Source organism: Bos indicus, chromosome 13 (assembly GCF_029378745.1).
Source record: "Bos indicus isolate NIAB-ARS_2022 breed Sahiwal x Tharparkar chromosome 13, NIAB-ARS_B.indTharparkar_mat_pri_1.0, whole genome shotgun sequence".
Taxonomy (NCBI): Eukaryota; Metazoa; Chordata; class Mammalia; order Artiodactyla; family Bovidae; genus Bos; species Bos indicus.
The window spans coordinates 53,710,678-53,728,874 of NC_091772.1; the positions used below are offsets into that span (position 1 = coordinate 53,710,678).

The 18,197-nt window shown below is 50.9% G+C and overlaps 1 protein-coding gene across 4 annotated transcripts in view; it reads right to left on the reverse strand.

Moving 5' to 3' along the window:
• Window positions 1-13,524: 13,524 nt before the first annotated feature.
• MYT1 (myelin transcription factor 1) overlaps window positions 13,525-18,197 on the reverse strand; it is a 61,368-nt gene continuing 56,695 nt past the window's right edge. For all 4 annotated transcript variants that reach the window (XM_019972805.2, XM_070801228.1, XM_070801226.1 and 1 more), the window contains 3 exons: window positions 17,813-17,916; window positions 15,690-15,833; window positions 13,525-15,375 (listed from right to left, as the gene is read on the reverse strand). In XM_019972805.2, coding sequence (XP_019828364.2) covers window positions 15,235-15,375; window positions 15,690-15,833; window positions 17,813-17,916 — 389 coding nt within the window. In that variant the 3' untranslated portion in view covers window positions 13,525-15,234. The remainder of the gene's footprint in view (window positions 15,376-15,689; window positions 15,834-17,812; window positions 17,917-18,197) is intronic.

An 18,197-nucleotide genomic window follows, 5' to 3' on the forward strand; every position in this document is an offset into this window, starting at 1 on the left:
CGTGCGCCGCGGCCCAGCGCCTAAAGGGGCAACCGCGCAGCTGGAGTTGCATCCTGAGGTTTCTACCCGCCCAGCGAGCTGCTCGAATGCGGAGGTCAAAGGGCAGCCGCAGGTGAACGCTGTCACTTCCAGGCCCCAGCATGGGCCAAGACCCAGCTGTGAGCACGACTGGCAGGGCTCACACCTGTGGAAATGACCTTCCAGGAGGGGGCCGACAGGTGAGGAAGAAATGAAAACAGAGGCGATGGACAGTAACTGGCACGGTAGTGGCTACTGTGGCTTGAGTGACCCGGAAGGGACATTCGAGCGAAGATCTGCAAGACAAGAAGCATCCAGCTGTGCCAAGAGAAGTCCAGTGGCTTCAGGCCAGGGAGAGCTGAAGTGGCCAGGAGCCCCTGGCGTGCCCACCCCTGCTAGGGGTCCACTCCCATACCTGCTCACCCATCCTCACTGGCGTCACTGCCGCCTTCACCCGCGCCGCATCTTGATCAGCCCTTCCTGGGAGAGTTGTCCCGGCGTCAGTCAGGATCTTTCTGCGTCTCAGAAGTCGCCTGCCCAGCGTCCTGGCCCACTGGCAGATCCTCCAGGTTACCTCCCACAGCCACCCATGCAGCCCTGGGGCCTTCTGCCCCCTGATGCCACCCATTGTTGTGGACTACCTGCCTGGCCCTCCCAGTAGACTCTGTGAGATCTGCCTCAATCCTACTTTTGCTCAGCACAGACCTCACATAGGTTTTCCAACTAGTTTTTGGCAACAGATCCCTTTGTTTAGACACAGCCCTGTATTTTACCTGTTTTTCTAGAGCTAGAGGCGTTGCTGCCTGGGCCCCTCCTGCCCCCACTTTCCTCCCCAGACTTGAGCTCCACTCAAAGCATAGTTTTCACCACTTTCCATGGTTCCAGGGGAGGCCTGTTTCCCTTGGTGGCAGCAACCCTGAGGTTGCTGCCAACATTGTGACACTCTAGCTCTCTGACCCTTTCCTCCCAAAGTGCCTGTGATTGTCTGCAACAGAGGCCCTGAAGCCATCCTTGACCTCTCCCTGCTGTGAGCAGATACCCCCTCCATACACCCCAGCCTGCTTTGGCCTTGCTTCCCTCGTGTCTCCTACCAAGACCTCTTCACTGGCCTCCCACCTCACATCTCACAGCCTTCCCTGGGCTCTGTCCAGTGGTCTTCCTAATATATATGACAGATAACGTACCATCAGTATTAGTCTTTGTAGAGCGTTATGCTGAGCACTTTACAGAGCTTATTTCCTTGCAGTGGATACTAGCATGCCCTCCAGGAAGGAGAGGAGCAGCCCGGATGGCGGGAGTTGGCCTAACTCACTGCAAGGCCCCGTGGTTGTCCTCCTGGACGTGGACACCTGGCAGAGGAGCTGCGCTGTGATAAAGGCCACGTCACAATTGTGTCCAGGCACAGGCCAAGACCAGGTCCCTGTGCCACCAGCGTGCCCTCTCCCGCCCCACAGCAATGAGCCCCACTCCTCTGTCAGCACAACTGAGCTTCCCTCTGCCCTGCCACTCTCCGGTATCACTGGTTTAGATGCCCCTGCTTCTTGATGGCATCCAGCCCATGCAGTATCCCTGCCTATAAAAGAAATGTCATTGCCCTGCCAAGGCTACCAGACACATCAGTAGTTGGGTAAGCTGGGATTATTCTTGGTCCCAGGGGTTGGGGTGCACACCATAGGGAGTGACCCTGTGAAATCCCAGACACTCCACTCTCAGACCCTAGTAAAACAGAGCCCCAGGCTCTCCCTCTCCCACTCTGACTTTGCTGTGTGACCCTGAGGTTTGTTATGTACCCTCCAGGACCTGTGAGTGATAAATCTTGTTCCTCAGAATTCCCTCATGGTTTTTGCTGAAGTGCATCCAGTGATCATATACGAACCACAAGGGGCAGTCCAGCCACAATTGCCCCAGCAGCAGGAGTAGAGGGGATGTCTCTGGGGCTCACTACAAGTAATACACACCCAGAAAGTTCTAAGGCATTCCTAGCTGAGATCATTACCATCAATAGGCTGGTCAGACATGTCAGAGTGAATTAAATCCAAAGTGAGCAGAAGAAAAGAAGCAATACAAATCAGAGCAGAAATAAATGAAACTGAAAGCAAATCAATTGAGGAAATGAGTGAAATCACAGGTGGTTCTCTGAAAAGATTGATAAAATTGATAAGCCTCTAGCCAGGCTAATCAAGAAAAAAATATACAAATTATTAATTATCAGAAACAAAATAAGGATCATCACCATGATTCCTATTAACATGAAGAGGATAATAAAAGAATATTGTGAACAACTCTAGCTTACAAATGTGATAATTAAAAAATGAACCAGTTCCTTTTAAGACACAAGTTAACGAACTCTTACAAGGATATATAGATCATCTGAGTAGTCCTACATCTATTAAGTCAATAATTAATAACCTTTCAAAACAGAAAGTACCAGGCACAGATGGATATACTGGTGAATTCTACCAAATACTTAAAGAAGGAATGATATCAGTTATATGATCTCTTCTGGGGAATAGAAGCTAGGTAACACTTCCTAACTCTTTCTAGGAGAGCAGAATTGCCCTAATACTAAAACTAGGCAAAGACATTACAAGAAACAGAAAGCACAAACCAGTATCTCTCAAGAACATAAACATAAAAATCAAATGTATACAAATTTAATCCAATATGTATAGAATGAATTACACACTATAACCAAGTAAAGTTTATGCCAGGGATGCAAAGCTAGTTTAACATTTCAGTGTAATCCATTACATCAATAGGCTACAGAAGAAAAAGTCTTAGGATCATATCAATAGACACAGAAAAACATCTGACCAATCCAATACCCATTCACTATAAAGACTCTAAGCAAACTAGAATTAGAGGGAAACTTTCTCAACTTGATAAAGAACATCTACAAGAAACCACAGCCAACATCATACTTATTGGTGAAAAGATACTTTCCCATAAAATGGGTAGTAAGGCAAGAATGTTCTCACCACTTGTACTGTGAGCTCTAGATAATCCGGTAAGACAGGAAAAGGAGAAAAAAGTATACAGATTTGGAAGGAAGAAATAATTGTCTTTGTTTATAGATGACAAGATTGTCTACATAGAATGTACACCAAAATCTATTAAATATAAGCAAATAAAAACCTCCTAAAGTCATAAATGATTGAACCTTGCTAGTTCCAGAATACAATTTTAATAGACAAAAATCTGTCTTTGGAATGTCCCTAGTGGTCCAGTGGTTAAGAATCCAACTGCCAATGCAGGGGACATGGGTTCAATGCCTGGTCTGGGAAGATCCCACACATCTTGGAACTACTAAGCCCCACGCACTGCCACTACTGAAGCCCACAAGCCGCCGAGAGCCTGTGCTCTGCAACAAAAGAAGCCACCACAGTGAGAAGCCTTCACACCAAAACTAGAGTATCTCCTGCTTGCCACAACTAGAGAAAGCCCACAAGCAGCAATGAAGACCCAGCACAGCCAAAAATGAATGAATAAGTCTTTTAAAAAAAAAAATCTCTCTTTCCTATTTACCAGCAATGGACAATTGGAATTTGAAATAATAAACATGATAACATTTACATTAGCACCAAAAAAAAAAAAAAAAAAAACCCTTAGGTATAAATCTTACCCAAAAAAGTACAAGATGGATAAGAGACAAACTATAATACTCTGATTAAATAAATTAAAGAAAATCTAAGTAACTGAATAGAGATTCCATATTTACAGGTAGGAAGACTCAATGTTGTTAAAATGTCAATTCTTCTCACTTTGATCTGTAGATCCAATGCAATCCAATCAAAATCCCAGCACACTATTTTGTGGATATCAACAAACTGATTTAAAGTTTATGTGGTAAGGGGAAAAAAGAGAATATCCAACACAATATTGAAGGAGTAGAATAAAATTAGAGGACTGACATTGCTCGACTTTAAGACTTACTTTGAAGTTACAGTAATGAGTAATGAAGACAGTTGTGGTATTGATCAAAGAATAGACAAATGGGTCAATAAAACAGAACAGAGGGCTCAGAAAAAGATCTATACAAATACAGTCAACGGTTCTTTGAGAAAGGAGCCAATCAACTCAATGGAGAAAGGGCAGTCTTTTCGACAAATAGTCCTAGAATAGCTGAAACACACACAGAAGGGGATCTGCACACAAACCTCACAGTCATCACCTTAAAGTTCTGGAAGAAAATCGGGGAGACCTTCGGCTTGGCAATGATATTTTATATATGGTATTAATGACATGATTCATGAAAGAAAAAACCGATAAAGTGGATTTCATTAAAGTTCAAAACTTCTGCTCTGTGAAAGACACTATTAAGAGAATGAAAGGATAAGTCACAGACAGAAACTATTTGCCAAACACATAACTGATAAAGGACTTATATCCAAAACATATAAAGAACTCTTAAAACTCAACAGCAACAAAAACTAAATAACCCAATTAAAAGATGGGCCAAAGACCTGAACAGACACCTCAACAAAAAAAGATACACAGATGGCAAATAAGCATACAGAAAGATGTTCAACATCCTATGTCATCAGGAAATGCAAATTAAAATAATGAGATATACTCCACACCTGTTACAATGGCTAAACCCCAAAACACTGACACCACCAAACGCTAATTAGAATGGAGTACTGGGAACTCTCATTCATCTCTGGTAGGAATCCAAAATAGTACAGCCTCTTTGAAATACACTTTGGCAGTTTCTTACAAAGCAAACCAGTCTTATCATTAGATACGGCAGTTTCCTTGGCATTTACCCAAAGGAGCTGAAAACCTGTGTACACACAGAAATCTGCACAGGAATGTTTATAGCAATTTATTCATAATTGCCGATTTTTGTACACAACCGTGGTACATCGCAACAGTGGAATATTATTCAGCACTAAAATGAAATGAGTTACCAGGCCATGGAGAGACAGGGAGAAACCTTATATATGCTTATTTCTAAATGAAAGAAACCAGTCTTAAAAGGCTACAGATTGTGTGGTTCCATACATACTGTATAACATGACATTTTAGAAAGAGCAAAACTGTAGAAACAGTCAAAAGATTAGTGGTTTCCAGGGATGGGGTGGGGGGAAAGTGAAAGTGAAAGTCGTTCAGTTGTATCTGACTCTTTGCAACTATACAGTCCATGAAATTCTCCAGGCCAGAATACTGGAGTGGGTAGCCTTTCCCTTCTCCAGGGGATCTCCCCAACCCAGGGATCAAACCCAGGTCTCCCGTATCGTATCATAGGCAGATTCTTTACCAGCTGAGCCACAAGGGAAGCCTTTGTGGGGTAGGGGGAAGGGAGATAAATAAACAGACCACGCAGGGTTTTTAGGGCAGTGAAGCTATTCTGTGTGATACTGTAGTGGTGGCTATAGGGCATGTGCATTGTCAGAACTCATAGAATGTACAACACCATGATTGACCTTAACGTAAATTGTGGACTTTAATAGTGTATCAATATTGGTATATCAGTTGTAACAATGTACCACATAAATGCAAGATGTTAATAATAGGGGAAACTGTTTGCAGGGAAGAAAGGATATATGAGAAGTCTCTGTACTACCCCCTCAATATTTCTGTAAACCTAAAACTACTCTCAAAAATGAAGTATATTAGTTTGTTGGGTTTTTTTAAAAAAGGAGACAATTTTTTTTTTTAGAAATACAAAAGCTAGAAGCAGCAGACCCACACAGGAAATGATAAAGCTAGTTTTTCATACTGAAAGCAATAAGAGACGGAAACACAGATCTACACAAAAGAATGAAGAGCTCTAGAAATGATAATTATGGAGGTAAATATGTAAGATTATTTTCTTAGTGCACCTCAGTCCTGGATAAGGGTGTCACCTCTTACTTTACTTACTGCGGTGTTGTCTGTTTTTACTATGGGATAGAATTGCTTTTGCAATTACAGTAACTAAAATACGCCTCCCACTCTTCACCCCCCAGCCACCAGCCTCACTTCCGATACCTCCCCAGGTGAAGGAAGGGCTCTCACCTACTCTTGGCATCTTGGGCCTCTAAGTGAGTTTACTGCCCACAGATGCATCAAACTTCACTGCAGGGGGTGGGTGGGTGGTCAAGGTGGGGACCACAGCCCAAGTGAACACTGTTACACCTGGACCATCTGGTGATCAGAGAAGTGAGCCAGGAGGGGTCCACACCCTGGTTTCAGGCCACAGCGATGACAAGATGCAAAATTGACCACAAGGCATCGCCACTGTGTGCTGAAAGCATCCAAAGTAGGTTGTGTGAAGAGAAAAAAATTTTTAATCTTCCTCATTTTAAGCCATTTGTAATGAAATTAACCCGGAGAAGGCAATGGCACCCCACTCCAGTACTCTTGCCTGGAAAATCCCATGGACGGAGGAGCATGGTAGGCTGCAGTCCATGGGGTCGCAAAGAGTCGGACACGACTGAGCGACTTCCCTTTCACTTTTCACTTTCATGCGTTGGAAATGGCAACCCACTCCAGTGTTCTTGCCTGGAGAATCCCAGGGACGGCAGAGCCTGGTGGGCTGCCGTCTATGGGGTCGCACAGAGTCGGACACGACTGAGCGACTTAGCAGCAGCAGCGGTGAAATTTACCACGGTTTTAGACGTGAGTCGAAGCTTCTCTGCTATTTGTCCTATAAGGTGACCGCATTTTAATTTTAATCTGAAAATACTGGTGAACTTACACGTATTAACATATGTAAAATAACTGGAAAGGGATTCTTAAAAATAACGTCTCATCTTAAACCACCTTAAAAAAAGGTTAGAAATGCCTGGGCACGGGGAAGGAATCTGCAACGATTACTTTTCTATGTCCACTTGACTAAGTTATGGTGCTTGGATATTTTGTCAAATACAAGTTAGGTATTGTTGTGAGGGTATTTTTAAAATGTGGTTAACATTTAAATCAGTTAATTTTGAATAAAGCAAATTATCTGTCAAAATGTAGGAAGGCCTCATCCATGTATCTGGGGCCCTAAGAGCAAAGATGGAGATCCCTCCCCACCCCTCCACTCCCATCCCTATCCCCCATCCCCTGCTCCTGGGGCCATGGAAGAAGGGATTCCGCCTCCAAACATCACCTTTCCCCAGGTCTCCAGATTGCTGGCCTGCTCTGCAGATTTCAGACTTACACCCCCACACTATGTGAGCCGGTTCCTGAAAACACATCTCTCTTGATATACAGATATAAATGTAGGCCTACAGAAAGAGACACAGCTGATACAAATATTACCTCTTGGTTCTGTTTCTCTGGAGAACCTTAGAACTGGGTCCTTCCACAGAAGAGATGCCAGACCAGGTCCAAAAGCCTGTCTGCAGGATCCCTGCGATGGAAGCACCCCCCCCCCTCAGAAGCTGACACCCCCATTTCTTAGGATGCTTTTCCCAGGTTCAAGGGTCCCCTCCCCCTTAGCCAGCCCCTTAGCCACCCCACACTATGTTTTGTGACTCATGAGAGGGAAAGCTTGAGGGGAGAGAATGAGTGAGTAACAGCCTTAGAGTCACGGGCTGGTCTGGAGAGAGCAAACTCCAGAACCTCTGGCTGCAGCTGTTGGTGGACAAAACCAGGTACTAGGGAAGGGTGACAGCAGCAGACAGCTTCAACCTGTGGTCACCAGGTGGGTGGCACAGCACTGCCCCGGGTGGCACCTGCAAGCCCTGAGCTCAGCTGGCCATGGTGATCAGATAGCAGGGGTCTGACCTTGGAGCCAGGAATGGTGGCTGGTGCTGATGGGGTTGCAGGAAGGGGAGGTGGGCTAGAGGTGTTCACAGAGTGTCAGAAGTTGTGTGTGGCCCAGGGTCTGGGCTCCCATCACTCCCTCCCACACCCCTTCAGCAGCATGTGCTATGAACCAATTTATAAAGAAGGAAGCTGAGGCATAGAGGCCGGAAGTATCCTGCTCAAGGTCCCCAGGTGTGAGGTGGGCCTGAACTCACACCCTGAGAGCTGACACCTGTGTAATGTAAAAAGTTGGTTTGGGTTTTTCATAAGATGTTATGAGAAATCATGATATAACCATATCAGAAACCAGGAGCCCTCATGAGCGGGTCTCACCCAGCACTCCTAACTCACCTCCATGTGTTGCTCCTTGCACCTGTCCAGATATGATTCCTGGGCCCTCCTCCAACCCACTGAGCATGAAGTCTGTGCTTGGCTCCACATGACCGCACCAGTCCTGACCCTCAGCCTCTGCCCGAGCAGCTCAGAGGCTCCAGGTGACACTCCATTTAAAGGGTTCATGTGATTGAACAATGTTTGAAGGTCACCAGTTCTGACCCACGGCTCCAACACACGGCAAGGTGTTGGGGGGGGGTGGGGTGGGCAATAGAATCCCCTGCCCCAACACCACTGGTTACCCAGGGGTGCATAAGCCTTGTGGAAAGTGCCCCCAGGGCACCTCCAGCAAGAGTGAGGAGTGTGGATGGCCTCTGGAGCAAAGCTCCGTGGGCCAGGGGTGAGCTTTGAGATCTGGGGCAGACCACCACCATTATTACCCTCTCTCACAGATGCATCTGAGCTGGCTTCCCAGGGACCTGCAATAGAAGGGCTGGGGCGTCCAGATGTTTCAGAACGGCCTGGTCGCCACTGCAGTGAACTCATGTCTCAGCCTGTACGCCCGCTGAACTGACAAGGAAACTGCCAGACAGAGGGGTTGACTTGCCCAGGGTCTGGACTGCTCTAGTGCCATAATCACAGGACACGTGGGGACCGTGAGTGGGGACGTGTCCCCTCTGCACTGAAGAATCTGGAGAGGGCCATGGACCAGGTACAGAAACCCCTGCACATGCACATGTCATTTCTCAATTTCAAGTTGTTCTGGACTCTAAAAGGCCCCAGTACTCAGCACTTCACAAAGGAAATGTGTCTGTAGGTCTAGTCATGATCCCAGACCTGAGTTTGGTGGGAATCACGCAGGACAGACCTTCTCCTCACCCCAGGGTCAGCATAGGGGATGGAGGCCAGGAGCCTGCCATACCCTCCAAGAATAACGTGAATGTGGAGGGGCCTCCGGGGAGGGTACAGTGTGGAAGCAGTTCTAGAATAATCAGGAAAGTTCTGGAAAATGTGGTCCCAGGGCAAGGACCATGTGTTACTCCTCTCTGCTTATGACCAAAAATGTGTGCATTGGAGGAGACCACCTCATGGACAAGCCTGGCCACTGTGTGGGAAACCTATGGTCACTCCAGTGACAGTGAATCCTCACTCAAGAACAGAAGAGGGGCCTCTGGGCCTTCCTGTTCATGAGGCCACTCCGGCAGCAGATGTGAGCTGCCTGGTGGCCGCCACCATTCCCAGCTTACAGCGAAGGTGGACCCTCTCCAGGAGGATCCCGAGAGCAGATCAGAACATGTGGCTGGTCCGCCCTCCTCCCTTCGGAGGACATGGACTGTGTGAGCCTAGAAATAAAGCTGCAGACCCTCTATGTCCAGGCGGGGCCGCCTGAGGCTACATCACCATCTTTGTCCAAGACACAGAGGTCAGCTTCCACCTGGCTCTTCCCACACTGCCCTGGGCATCCAGGTGCCTCAGGCCACATTACAGACATGCTGATCTGTAATGAGCCTTCTCCTCATCCTAGGAAAAAAGACTCAATCTGTTATGAGCTCAAGGTGACAGGAGACAAACACTGTCTCTTTGTGGCCACTCTCGCTCAGTCGTGTCCGACTCTTTGCGACCCCATGGACTGTAGGCCACCAGGCTCCTCTGTCCATGGGGATTCTCCAGGCAAGAATACTGGAGTAGGTTGCCATGCCCTCCTCCAGGGGCATCTTCCCAACTCAGGGATCGAACCCAGGTTTCCCGCATTGCAGGTGGATTCTTTACTGTCTGAGCCACCAGGGAAGCCGCCTTCACATTTTAAACCAATGCTATTTACAAATCAGAAGCACTGATTACTTTCCTCTCAGGCCCTCAGCATCTGGAAGGAGGGACCAGAAGGCGGGGGGCTGAGGCTGGAGTTCACCCTGGAGCCCCCTATCAGGAGAGTTAGGCTCAGGGTCTCTTGCTTGATGCTCCAAGCAGGTCTGGAGACTTCTTAAACCTGGGGCTTCTGCCAGGCATGACTCCCACCTTTAAGCTGCCCCAGCCAAGATGTCCAGGGACACAGCTGGATCTTCCTAATTCATAGCTTGGGCCCTGGGCCCTCCTCCTGCCCAGTGCGGCCATCCTCCTGCCCACTCTGGCCTGACAATGGGCACCCTGATCAGCCCTCCTGCAACAGGTAGGACATTCAAGTGGAGACCCAGAAAGTGCTAGGCTGGGAAAGGCAGCCTTAGGGAACAGCGCAGGCATTCTCTGCACATGGCACACTGCTGTAGGGAGGGTGAGAAAGAGAGGGCAGAGGCCAGGGGGTGACCCAGGGCCACCTCTGCAGGGTGCAAGGGGACAGGTTGGAGGAGGGCCCAGAGACCGAGGGATGGGCAGCCATAAAAGGTGTCGGGAGGGGTGAGGCCAGACTTCGGCAGCCCACACACCCTTGACATGAGGGGACAGGGAAAGGGGCGAGGCTAGTGGGAGCAGAGGGCTGGGGGACAGAGGAGACCGCAGGGCCTCTCCCAAAGGCCAGCTGCCAGCACTCGTAGGATGCCTACAGTCACGGGTCACCTGGCCCTCTGTGTGGTTTAACCTGACAGGCACTTGGCTGATGTGGGGACTGGAGTTCTGTCGGAGAAGTCACGTACCATTTCGAAGGAGGAGCAAAGAGAAAGGAAGCGTCTATAACACTGGCTGACCTTTATGGCAAGTTTGGACCTATATTGCCCAATGTTAGGAACCCTCCTCACCCACAGCTTTAACAGCCTCTACAGAGCCATTAGCCTTAGGGGCACAGTGGTGAAAGGAAGAAAGTCTCTCCTGCAATCAGGCAGCCTCCACACACAGCCAGGTGTTCTCCACCTGTGGGTCCAGGTAAGGAGGGCAGGTAGACTCACCTATCTACCTTGGCACCCTCTCAAGATCTGGCTAAACTGACAACTTTTAAGGTATAAACTGGCAGGAATGGGAAGATGGAAGAGGGGACAACAATGTGATTTAGAAGCCAAAACACACAAAGGTGTAGCGAATGACTTCTAGACCCAAAGGCAGGATTACAGCCAGAGTGTGGGAAGTTCAGGACCGAGGCAGTCCACTCCTCAGGAAGCCAGAACTGGCAGATTCAGGTGATGCTGGAGAAGGCAGAGGGGGCCTGTAACAAAGATGACTGGCACTGGGGAATGTTCCCCTTCCTCCGGATAAAGCCTTGAGTTGTACTCTCTGGAAAGTGTAAAAGAAGGGGCTGCAGGCTGGGAGAGGAGGCCTGGCTATGGATGAGGTCCCCATACCAAAAATAAGTCCTGAGCAGCATATGCCAATGACACCAAGACCCTCCTCCAACCCTGGAGGTAGACCCTTCAAGCAAGAGGTGGAAGCAGCTTTTGGGGGGTGGACAGCTAATGTCATCATCAGACTGCAGAACTATACAACCTCCTAGCATCACGGTGATGCTGCCTCTGCTTGAGCCCCAGGGGGGCTACTGTGGTCCCTCTGCCCACAGCATCAGGCACAGACACCAGTGGGTGAAGGCAGAGCCCCATTCAAGCTCAGTCTGCTGACCCCACAGTGAACAAACCCTCCGAAGCCCAGGACATAATGGTGGATAGAAGCCGAGAGCTTCCAAAGGAAAGATACTGAGGACCCAGAACCCCGAGACCAGGCTCCCTAGTACATCCCAGAACTCTGGCAACTGAAACAGAGTTGGGAAAAGCTACAGGTCTTACAGCCCCTCTGTGCCATAGGTCTTCAATATCAGGGTCCTACGCACCAACATTCACGCTCAAGGTGCTCAGTGCTCCCTCTCCAGCAAGCCCTTCCTCCGACCCACAGGCCACATCCCACACACAGCTTCTCTGAGACGTCTTCCGGGATCCCACAGCAGGGGGTGCCACCCACGTTCCAGGGGCACACCCTTGGTGCACCCAGCCAGCCGTGGGCTGGAGCAGCTCTGAAGGGCAAAGTTGAGTCCATCCTGGCTGGAGCCCAGGCCCAGGGCCCGTCCCGGGTTGGTTTGGAACTGATCTCTCCCCGGCTGCCCTCTCACCATGGCCCACCTGTCCCCAACTACGCACAGAAGTCTTTACTGAGATGCGGCTAGTGGAGAGAGCCCTGCTCCAGCCCTGTCCCCACCCCCCACAGCCCCTTGGTCCCCCTACATATGCATACTCACCTGCTCTGGAGGCTGACCTCCGGGGCCCTCTTCCCAGTCATGCTGTCTTCCTGGGTCTTCAGACCAATCAGGCTTCGCAGAGCCCACTGGCAGAGCACCCCACGATGAAGCTGGCTGGGGGCCAGCATGGCAAGCACACCTGTGCCCGCACACTGCCGCCTCCACAGGCATCGGTGCTTCTCAGATGCTGGAGGCCTCGGAAGCACGCGCTGAGGCCACACCCCGTGGCTCTGGGCAGAGCTTCTGGCTAAACTGGTGCGGGGTTGGGGGCAGGCAGGTGGGTCCCCTGAAGTGCAACATTTCAGAGTCAGGAGGCTAAGCAGCCCGCTAGACACTTGGCAGGGAGCAGGCGGAGCCCTGGGAGAGGGTGGGAGCAGGACGATGCAGGATGGATGTGGCCATCCGCCCGTTCCTCCAGTCCTGGCCTCTGCTCGTCATCTGCCATCAGGCAGCCAACTTTCATGGCCCCAGAATGCTGTCACCCCAGCACCCATGGATGGGTGCTGACATGGATGGGTATGACCTGGACCACCAATCCTCCATGCCCTCCAGGAGCCCCTCCTCGAGGCTGCACAGGTTTCACACTCCCCTCCATGCTGCCACCTTCTCTGGTCTCCACAGCCAGCGCTGGAGCCCTCCAGATCCTCAACCATCCAACTTGGACAGGGCTTGGGAGTAAGGCCCAGAATTCCTAAAAGTCTCCCTTTATTCACAGGTCAGGTGGGGAGCTCCAGGTTGCCCTCAAGAGCTAGATGCCCAGGGAGGTCAAAGCATGTTGACAGTTCAGGGTGAATGTTGACTAGAAGCCCCAAACCTGAGTCTCACCTGGGAGAGCCACAGCTGACACAAAAGTGTAAAGCAGTGAGGAGCCACTGCAATCATAGCCGCCTTCACATATGGCTGAATGCAGGAGCTCTGAAAAACCACCAGAGAGGTCTCTCTGCCTCCCCCTCCCACTTCCACTTGTCTCTCCCCTCCTGTCAACTCTGCCTCCCTGTGGAATGTCCAAACGCTCCCCTGCACAGGGCTTCCTCCTGAAGCCAGGAGAGGTGGTCTGGGGCAGCCCTCATTTCACACCCTCCAGGCCAACAACGCCAGCAGGAAGACTTCTTCTGACCCTAAGAGAAAACTGTGATTCACACACACGCGGTCTGTGACTCAGACCTCCAGGGAGGGCGGTTCCGCAAAGGAAACGTGGCTCCCGCGTGTGCATCACGGAGGACCCGCCCACCGCCCTCTCTCCAGGAAGGTGACCCCCAGAGCTCCCGGGACAGTGTCGGCGTCCCCACCACAGACACGGCTCCCACTCACAGTCAGAGTGGACTTTTATTAGGAAATCACCCTGCAAACACACTGAGAAGTGCTGTGCTGTGGGGTCAGCGTTTCCTGAGGAAGGAGGATCACAGTATCAGAGCTGTCAGAGGACAGGAGCCTAGAGCGGGAGCTGCTCAGGGCGGCCTGCAGCCAGCGCCCCTCACAGCGATAGGACTCAGCCATCAAGAACCGGCACACAGACGCAACACAAGAGACACGCCAGAGCACACAGCTGCACTACACTTAAATAAACAATAAGCACAGAATGCCATTTGCTGTCGTCCGTGCCTGAAACAAAAGGAGCCAAAGGGATGAAGAGAACCAAACAGTCTTTCTTTCCATTGGACCAAAGGGGAAATATCCCCAAATTATCAAAATTCCTCAGTTACAAAATACTTTTTAAAAACTCCATTATTAAAAGAATAAATAACAAAATATATAAAAAATAACTCAGTTGCATCAAAATCATAACTAGAGGTTACAGCAAGATTTTTTGTGGCCCTTCTCATAGTCAAATAGTTAAGTTTGCTTTGATTTCATTTACTTCCCTCTCATACGTCCTGGTGTGGGGTCTGGGTTAAATAGTATAAAATTAATAAATAAAAATGTTAAATAAATAGCCAACATTAACATAAGAGGTTGTGAATATAAATACTTACATTTTGACAAAATTAAATAATTTACAGAATAATTAAACTAACTACTTTCTCATTTCTTCCAGGAAGTGCAATTTCTCTACTTTTAAATACTAACTTGGAATCGCAGTCACAGTTGGCTTGGACTCTATTTACATGTTAGGAACATTGTGTTTTTAACACATTAAATCAAAATTTATCTTCTTTTGAATCTCAAATGGATCTAAAAAGAAGTGACACCTTGGTGGTTTCCAGTCAGGAATTTATCGCCTGACCTTGCTGTCACTTCCCCCACCTCGGTAAAGCTCAGCCATGACCCGGTGATGGGCAGTGGTGGGTCACAAGCCAGGTGGGCACACAGACAGCCAGAGGTCCTGACCTTGACCCCGACCTGGGTCTAAAGGCTGCAGCCTTGAGGGAGCCTGACCCTGAGCGCAGGGTCTGTGGGCTCCACCAGAGGTGCTTCCCTGTGGAACCAGCGCTGTCTTCAGGGGTTCCCGGGCCAGCTTCCTCCAGGCCTGTTCCTAACCTACCCTCTGGAACGCTGCTCTCTTCCACGCTTAACATAAAAGTGAATTAAAGGACAACAGGAAACACACTTGTCACAGCGGCCTCACCGCGTGGGCGCACTGGCCACTCCAGGCTGACTCGTCACACGCACCACCCGCCCGGCCAGGCTGCCCTCTCGGCCTTGACAGACAAAGGAATACTGTGGTTGCAGCTCCAAAACTTCCCTGAGAACCTTGTCCGTGAGTTTCCATTGGAGACTTCGAGCTTTCAGAAGCAAAAATAAATCACTTTGTAATACTTCACGCCCCGCACTCACATTGAGAGGTCAAGGCCTCTGGCCCGGCGCGTGAGTCACATCGAGGGAGACGAGGATTTCCAGGCACTCCTCCGGCTAAACGCTCCCACCCCCTCGCCGAGGCCACCCTGGGCTGCCAACGAGAAGTCGCTGTGAGTGGGAATCTCCACTGGGAGGGCAGGGCTAGGGAGGTAAAAGATAGAGGTGAGTCGGGGTGCCCTGGGCGCCCCGAGTCAGCATGGTGGCTCCTCACACAAGGAGGCCTAGACCTGGATGCCCCTCACGGCCTGCTTGATGCTCTCGAGGAGGTCCTTGTTCTCGGGGTTCTGGTAGCACTCCTGGTTGGAGTACATGTCGGTGAGGGTGCTGACATAGGCGTCAAAATTCTGCTCACATATCGGCTCCTGGAGAACACAACTGGTTTAGCGAGGCCCATCCATGCAGGGGCCCCAGGGTTTCCAGAAGCAATGGGAGTGGATGAGGGAGCCTCAGACCCAGGAAGCCCACGCCACCAGAGATAAGCGCACAGACCCACCACAGGCAGCACTTGGGCTGAGACTACCATGGCGCAGGCTACCCAGGATGCGACAGCCCCCACGAACAGCAATCTGCCTGGGGTGGGGCCCTTCCAGAAGCAGAGGGGTGCCTTCCCTCCCCGAAGCCCCAGGATATGGGTGCCAACTCAGCTGGGGAAGCCACAGGGCTGCTAACTGCTTACCATGTGCGGAAGGCGGATGTTGGCAAGACTTTGGATGAGGGCCTGGCTCAAGCCCGACAGCTCCAGAAACAGGGCTTCGTTCTGCTCCTCGATGAGTTTGTTTTCCTCCTCGATGTTCTTCAGGCTTTTCTCCATGGACGAGATCTGCCAGACAGAGACGGGAGCTGCCGCCTGGAGTGTCCTCCGGGGAGCAGGCCGGGCATGCCCGCTGGGCCGTCTCATGTCCCTCCAGGAGAGGGCAAAGAGGCAGGAGCCCTGCCACAGTGAGGGTTGGCAGTGCCCTGGTCCCTGGGTGGAGGGGGGGACACGATGACCTGAGCTAGGGGCTGGGGGCCATGGCTTTCTGAGCCCAGCTGTCCTGTGGGGTAGAGAGGAGCACAGAAGGAGACACGGGGTTCATGTCCCAGCCCACCACTGGCTTCCTGCTCTTCCTCTGTGGCGGAAACACTGTTCCCACCTGGTGGAACATCCCCACCAGAAAGACCAACCAAGTGCCTCATCAAAACTATGAAGGCAGCAGAGCAGACCACTGCCACTCTCAGCTGAGTGGACCAGCACATCAACGACCATCCTGGGGTTTCCAGCACAAACATGTCTTCTCTGGACCCAACAGGGCACCAGGAGGGAGTCTGAAAGTTCTCCAGGGGCTCCAAGGCTTCCACATGCAACAGCAGAGGACAGAGGACAACTCCACTGGGCTGTCTCACCTGCTCTGGGTGCTGCAGGCACCACATGAGTCTCAGAGTGTCAGAGCCCTGTGGGCAGGGTGGGCAAGAAGCTCACCCCAGGGCCTGGCCTGGAGCAGACATGCTTGGGAGGGCAGCCCCCAGCCTCACTCAGGGCAGAGGCAAGCTCATCAGTGTGGACGGCGCCTCAGGCTATCCCTGGGGCGCAGGAGCCCTTTTAGGAGGGGCTGGGGAGGAGCATCACATTCTCCTTACCCAGTGACAAGCTTTTGGCTTTAAAAGGTTTGAGTAGAGGTCCTGAGCCTGCCTTCCCCTGCCCAAGCTCTCCAGCAGGGCACATAATGCAAAACTCCCTGGAGGGGAAAGGGGACTCTGAGTCCTTCCAAAAGGACTCAGTGAATAATCTCTCTATAAGTAGGTGGGTGCTGGCCAATAAAGAGAAACCAGAGGTGCTTTCCAAGGGTGCTGATACTGGGAGATGCCTTGGACTTCGAGAAGGAAAACAGCAGGGAAGAATGTGGGGAAAGCCACCCAGAAGGGCGTCTCGGTGCCCAGAGACAGCCCCTGTACCCCCTCGCCACTTCCACTGCCTCTGAACTGGGGGGACGCTGCACGGCAGGACAGAAATCCCTGCTGATCCTCATCAGCTGGTGCTATTTTTACACCGGCTTCTGGGTAAGAGGAGGTCGGCATAAAAGCCTGTCTGCCAGAGAAAGGGGGGGCCACAGAAGACACAAGGACTCCAGCATCTCACACTTTCCCAGTCCCCTCTGCCCTCCAACCCCATAGGGCCAGGTCACCTCCTTGTCCCTGGGGACATGGCCATGCATGGCTGCTCCTCTGTGCCCCTATCTCCGCTCCAGCCCCAACTCAGCAGCCAAGGAAGGGCATGTTCTTTTCAAAATAAGAATTTCACTGTTTTTTGGTTTGGTTTTTTTTTTTTTTTTTTTGAGTGTTCATTTTGGGGAACTCAGGGATAGGACACAGACTCAAGGCAATCTGTAACCCTGTCCCTCAGCACAGCAGTTCTTCTGGGTCAGACCCTGTGTGAATTGCTTTCCTTGAAATGCGTTCTTCTCATGACAACCGAATAGGGCAGATTCTCCTATTATCCTCATCTGCCTGGGAGGACGTCAAGGCACACTCGGAATAAGAGGTCCACCAGGTCACTTAGCTGGTGTATGGCCCTGCTGGGCTGGAACCCAGCTCCAGTCAGGTTCTGATGACCCACGCTGCGGTTCTGCTCCTACTAACCAACAGGATAGTGGCTATCAGCACCTCAGGACTCCTGATGGGCGGAGCACGTGCTGAGCAAAATCTTGATGAGGGGCTAGGCCCCCACCTACCCCCACCCCCACCCAGAAGAGAAGGGGCTGGACAGGAAGGACATCCTGGGTTTCAGGGCAGGTGGGGGCAGGGCAGGGCAGCACCACCCACCTGGGACTGCAGCTGCAGCATGGCAGCCTCCATCTCAGAGTTGGACTCGTTTAGGTCTCGAATCTCCTGGTTCAGCTGCTTGATCTCCTCGTCGTTGTCCAGCACTATCCCAGAGAGAAACCTCAGTTGTGGCTCTCACAAGGCGGGGAGGGGGTCAGTCAAGGCCTGCTTTCTAGATGGGCCTGGGGAGCCCTTTCGGAGTAGAAGCCCCAGTGACTCGTGGCCCACATCTCAGACTGGGAAAGTGGCTGCGTGTCAGCTGTGTGCCTCCAGGCCCTGGTCTTGGTGGGAAAACAGATACCTTCTGGGCAAGCGTTAATTGCTAAGTTAAAAATGGAAGCTTTTCCAGATGGTGCTGGTTTCCTCTGCTTCCCTCTCATGAAGC